This window comes from Mya arenaria, chromosome 15, assembly GCF_026914265.1.
Source record: "Mya arenaria isolate MELC-2E11 chromosome 15, ASM2691426v1".
NCBI lineage: Eukaryota > Metazoa > Mollusca > Bivalvia > Myida > Myidae > Mya > Mya arenaria.
Window position 1 is genome coordinate 1,951,047 of NC_069136.1, and position 6,454 is coordinate 1,957,500.

General features: G+C 38.6%; 1 protein-coding gene across 1 annotated transcript in view; it reads right to left on the reverse strand.

The window, feature by feature from the left end:
• Positions 1-1,734: 1,734 nt before the first annotated feature.
• The window catches only part of LOC128220062 (uncharacterized), an 11,620-nt gene continuing 6,900 nt past the window's right edge, over positions 1,735-6,454 (reverse strand). The window contains exons 10-14 of the mRNA XM_052928314.1: positions 5,558-5,709; positions 4,590-4,682; positions 3,559-3,625; positions 3,143-3,327; positions 1,735-1,929 (exon numbers count right to left, since the gene is read on the reverse strand). Coding sequence (XP_052784274.1) covers positions 1,735-1,929; positions 3,143-3,327; positions 3,559-3,625; positions 4,590-4,682; positions 5,558-5,709 — 692 coding nt within the window. The remainder of the gene's footprint in view (positions 1,930-3,142; positions 3,328-3,558; positions 3,626-4,589; positions 4,683-5,557; positions 5,710-6,454) is intronic.

Sequence of the window (6,454 nt, forward strand, 5' to 3'; positions counted from 1 at the left end):
AAAGTAGAGTTTACGATGGCTCTAGCAGTCTGGAATGTGCGGCTCAAAACTGTGTGTATGTCAAGGGGGAAACTCTGAGGAACTAAAACAGACCGTCCTGCCATGACGCTAGTTATGCACCAGTCAATTGTAACCACGGCCCCCAGGTCCGGGGAATAGCGGGGACTTTGACTTTCGGTCCAGCCAATCCCGGCTAAGGTAATATAGGTAAGGTAAGGCCCATTCCCCGCTATATTTAAAGCGAAAACAAAACCACCGCATTCACCCGGCACTGCGGGGCTACATGAAAGGTAAAAACACGGCCCATTTTCCCGGCTATCCCCGGTATACCCCCGGACCGGGGGGGTGGTGGGCGTGGTTACAATTGACTGGTGCATTATAACAGTAAGACGCTGGTGTTGTTACTTCTGATGAAACGCTCCTCGTAGCTTTACAAAACAGAAAGAAAAAACAACAACAGAATTGCACGTCTACACAAGTCAATTCAAACCCAATTTTTAATGCAGTGTTCTTTAAAATGGTTACGCATACATACATTTTAATAAGCTTCAATTAAAGAAGAATCGGTTCAATACCAAATGATTTTGTTCATTGCATACTATTATTTAACAAGCTAAAACGTATTTCAATTACTTTAATACACTGCCAATGTAGAGGCGCTACTAGTGATGTTAACTATACGTTTTTTAAGAAAAGGTCCATCAGCGTTTTTTAAAGGGACAAGAACACTTGTTGTCAAATTACAATATCTGTATAAAATCAATATCAAAAAGTGATATTACGAACAAGCACAAACATTAACCTCACATAAAAATACGTCTATTTCGTCGTCTCGAAAATTGATTAAAGCAGGTAGTGTTCTAACTCATTCTGCCCCAGTTTCTTAAAACATGATCGAACCCAGCACACTATTTTTGAGTTGGTATAAATTGTGTTATCTTTTAAAGAGTTTTAAGGCTTTCAAAGTAAATAATATTCGAGATAAATAGGATATTCATCTTTTTCTTTTTGTTTTATAAAATCATATTTAAGTAAGTAATTTTGTTGAAAATAATAAGATAGAGTCTACTTAAGTGAGTTTTAATACGCTAAATATTGTTTTGAGAAATTGGGGCCCGATGTACTTCAGTTGATTTGCATTGACCTCATGATCTGGACAAACAACACATTGACCTCATGATCTGGACAAACAACACATTGACCTCATGATCTGGACAAACAACACATTGACCTCATGATCTGGACAAACAACACATTGACCTCATGATCTGGACAAACAACACATTGACCTCATGATCTGGACAAACAATACATTGACCTCATGATCTGGACAAACAACACATTGACCTTATGATCTGGACAAACAACACATTGACCTTATGATCTGGACAAACAACACATTGACCTTATGATCTGGACAAACAACACATTGACCTTATGATCTGGACAAACAACACATTGACCTTATGCTCTGGACAAACAACACATTGACCTTATGCTCTGGACAAACAACACATTGACCTTATGATCTGGACAAACAATACATTGACCTCATGATCTGGACAAACAATACATTGACCTCATGATCTGGACAAACAATACATTGACCTCATGATCTGGACAAACAATACATTGACCACATGATCTGGACAAACATTGACCTTATGATCTGGACAAATAATACTTGGTCTCGGAGCATTTGGCACATGGTCAATCACAGTCATTCCATACAAACTACAGTGTTAACACTAGCAACATAATAAGCGTCGTCGGCAGAGCGGCAATGATGCGCCCAGAAGCGCTGATGTTGGCGCTCTTGTACACCGTCCTTCCGTTCAGCGCCTGTACGGGCCTGTAGTTCTTATCTATCTTGTCATGCGTGCCAATGGTTCCTGACTCAATGTGGGAAACCTCCCGGAAATTCGCCAACTGAAAAATCAAAGCAATTTACACGTTACTTGATGAGGTGTAGGTGACGTAAGCTATCATTATGCTATTTCAACGACACATTCAGACTAAAACGTTCCTGATGTTGATAATTGTTGTTTTTGAAGGTTTAAACTAGTCAGTCTTACATGCTAAACTTTGCCATGATCTAACAATAATTTACAATTTATTCTGCGAAGCGATAGAAGATTTAGTACCACAGTAACTTGAGCAATAACAAGAACAGCTGGTTAAAGGGGACATTTGTCTAAAGTCAGGAACGGACAATGTCAAGTTGTAAAAGTTAAAACCCATAGACCCAAACTCTGGTGTAGACACAGTTAATGCTTTATACGGTTCACAATCGCACCAGGTATGGCCAAGCATATGCTGAACGTTGCTTAAATGCCTAGTTTAAGGGATGTTTGGCATGCAAATCCCCTGCTGTGCATCTCCTGCTCATTGCACTGGTGTCACAGTAGGGGCCAATTTCCTGTGTATTAGTTTATTTGCTCAGTGCCATTTAGGGTGAATTTTATGATTAAACCTCCAAATCTGCACAGCAGGATACTCAGATCGGAGATCTGATAAGAAGGGTCAAGGCAAGTAGATTAAGATCAATACACAGAGGTTGTGTACTGTACACAGATTGGTGTGTGTGTGGGGGGGGGGGGGGTCTCTTATAAAAGGCTTAAACGAGGACTTAAAGATTTTGAACGCTCTAAGCAGAACTAATAACGATATTGACGTATTTGAATTAAATACTAAAACATTGCTAGAAGTGCACCGGCTAGTTGAATGGCTTATCTTTGCTGATTGACAATAGTTAGACAGAATACATGGTTAATTTGGTCACTGAAAGGACCATCACATAAACAGGGTCCAGCGGAATTTGGGTGGATATTATACCTGATTACAATTCCAGTGGAAATTTGTTTAACATTGGCAAATCTGATACCTTCGGAAAAAGAACAAATTGAATGTCAATACGTTTAGTTGTATTGACAATTAAACGGTCATAAAATTTAATAGATATGACTTAAGAATAATCCATAATTCTGGCTGGAAATTAAGATATTGTTATCAAGTTTTTAGACATTTGCCTTAAAAGATCGGTAAAACAGCGTGACGTCATTATCAAGACACCGCCAATTTTTCGATTTCCCCCCTAAAACAGACGAGCTAAATCTGACAGCAAAATTCAAGACTTTTTCACCTGCGTGGAACTGATTTTGATGGGATCCAGCATAACTGTCCACGTGACCACCTCAGAGCAGGAGGGTGTGGTCAGGCTGCCTTGATACCGGAAGTAGGTCAAATTGGTTCCCGTCATACCGTCGATCGGAAGTTCACTGTTGGTCAAGTCCCGGACGTTCATCGCAATATTGTACTTTGTTGCCGCTTTTCAAAATAATAGTTCTTTATCAATATTTAGGTGACAAATATAGAACATGAATAGGATGAAAGTAAATGATTTACATCATAATATAAATATTGAAATAATATTGGATTGGATCTCTTAAACACAATTATTTTGACTTTGTTGCTTATTTCTTAAGTATTTGTAAATGGAATGCGTGCAATTATAACTGTTGATGGTGAATGCTTTGATAGCGAAGAATGCAATCTTACATTTGTACTGCACAGTTGAGAGAGCCGATATCAATGTCGCGTAGTTTGCGTTGTCATTTGCGTCAATCTAAAACGTATATTATTAAATAAAATATAACAAACAAATATGACTTATAGATATAATTTTATATGCATTTCATGAATAGAAATAGTCATAAATAGAAATAGTTTTCGATAGTGATAATTAAATTGTACACTACCACTACCACTACAATGACTACCACCACCACCACCACCACCGCCACCGCCTGGGATGAAGTTTCAAACTTTTAAATCTTGTAGAGCCATCGATTAGTGCACTTATCAATATTCGATAGAATACCTGGTAGACGAAATAGCTTTGACAGCACACCTTAACCACATTCAATATAATACCTGGGTGAGGAAGGCTACGACAGCACACCTTAACCACATTCAATATGATATCTGGGTGAGGAAGGCTACGACAGCACAGCTTAACCACATTCAATATAAAACATGGGTGAGGAAGGCTACGACAGCACACCTTAACCACATTCAATATAATACCTGGGTTAGGAAGGCTACGACAGCACACCTTAACCACATTCAATATAATACCTGGGTGAGGAAGGCTACGACAGCTCACCTTAACCATATTCAATATAATACTTGGGTGAGGAAGACTACGGCCTGGGTGAGGAAGGCTACGACAGCACACCCAAACCATATTTAATATCATACCTGGGTGAGGAAGGCTACGACAGCACACCTAAACCATATTTAATATAATACCTGGATGAGGAAGGCTACGACAGCACATCCAAACCATACTTAATGTAATACCATGTGTATTGTAATACTGGTGGACGAGGGCTAAGACAGCGGACCTTAAAAAAGTTAAATTGGTTCAATAAATTCTCTAGTAGAATAAAGCTACCTTTAGCAGCGGACATTGACCACGTTAAATGTTGCACCTGGTTAAAGAGACAGTGAACCTAAACTTGTGTAATGCTATAGTCTGTCGAAAAACCTCGTGGTCTAGAGGACATAAGCCAAGTTTAATGTAATACCTCGTAGAAGAAGCCTACAACAGCAAGACCATCTGACTGCGACACGGCGCTGGCAAGACTCCCATAGGAAGTTTTGTAGTGGACAATGTGAAGCTGAAATATATTGTGGTAATTTTACATTCGATTAAAAGTTGTTAAACAGACAAGGACTTGCGTTGTCAATTTTGAAGTGAACACACTGCACGCAACTGATAGCAAGTATCGTGTAATATTGTTGACAATTATTGCAGTTACATGTATTGTTAGTGAAAACTCTTTGACGGTACGGTGAAATATTCAGGTTGGCAAACTCTCTGTTCAACAGCGTATCATTCGGGACCGACTTCACGTGGTATGTTTTAAGATAATGTGCATATCCATATTATAAGTAATATCAAGAATCAGTTTAAAGTTAGAACAATGCCTACTTAACACGTTTGCTTTTTTGCCTGAATAGTTAACTTAAAAGAAGTATAAAAATGACCCGTGTACAATCGTTATTAAAGTGCTGCAAATGTTGTTTGCATTCTCCACCTGAATAACATCAATTACTTTCATTTATTTATGATAAAAACTAGGTTCCTGGCTGGCATTTAACAAACATCTTAATTTTTTCTTTCAATTTTAATTCGATTTCCTAAATCACCTATACATGTAGTGAAATAAAAATATCAGTATAAATGTTTTAGCATAAAATAATGTTTTTCAGAATAGAGTATTTAAGAAATTATTAAGTTTTTATATCATATGATTTGTATTAGTATTTGAATTAGGAAAGCGACTTAAGTTATGAATGTTACAAAATTATGAATGTACCCAATTGATTGATGAACATTTAGGGAAAGGGTCGGACGTAAGTATCTGCAGATGTATTATTGTTATACCCAACACGTCTAGATGTATTCCATCTTGTGCTCCGCAAACCAATTAGAGGGCAAAACTAAGCTAGAAAAACACAAAATCTACATACGCCTAGAATTCTAGCCTACCTCAAGAGGGTATTGTTTCGTCTGATATGTGTGCTCGGAGCCGGTTGTATCGTCCGCGCCCCAGTGCCAATGTAGCTGCGCTGCTTTGTATGTGGAACCTAGATTTCCACCAGTCAGATGCAGGTCGGCAGCAGAAGGGATGTCTACTTGCACTGGATAATCCACATATCATGATAAACATGTAGTACTCTTGCAATGTATCGCTCTAACAGATGGTTGGGTTGATGAGTGCAGTTATATTTATATTAACATGTAGGCTAAAATGTGTCATTTATCATTAAAAGACAAAAAGCGAAAAATATAGTTAAGGACCGATCGAATTCCGGCACTTTAGAAACCGGTCGTGTTCATACTGTCTTTGTGTCATTGCTGTCCGTTGTTATGGAAAGCATTACCTACCAAAGTGCCCGTTGTTATGGAAAATATTACCTACCAGAGTGTCCGTTGTTATGGAAAACATTACCTACCAGTGTGTCCGTTGTTATGGAAAACATTACCTACCAGAGCGCTCGTTGTTATGGAAAACATTACCTACCAGAGTGTCCGTTGTTATGGAAAGCATTACCTACCAGAGTGTCCGTTGTTATGAAAATCATTACCTACCAGAATGTCCGTTGTTATGGAAAACATTACCTACCAGAGTCTCCGTTGTTATGGAAAACATTACCTACCAAAGTGCCCGTTGTTATGGAAAACATTACCTGCAAGAGTCTCCGTTGTTATGGAAAGCATTACCTGCCAGAGTCTCCGTTGTTATGGAAAGCATTACCTACCAGAGTCTCCGTTGTTATGGAAAACATTACCTACCAAAGTGCCCGTTGTTATGGAAAACATTACCTACCAGAGCGCTCGTTGTTATGCGAGACATTACTTACCAGAGCGCCCGTTGTTATGCGA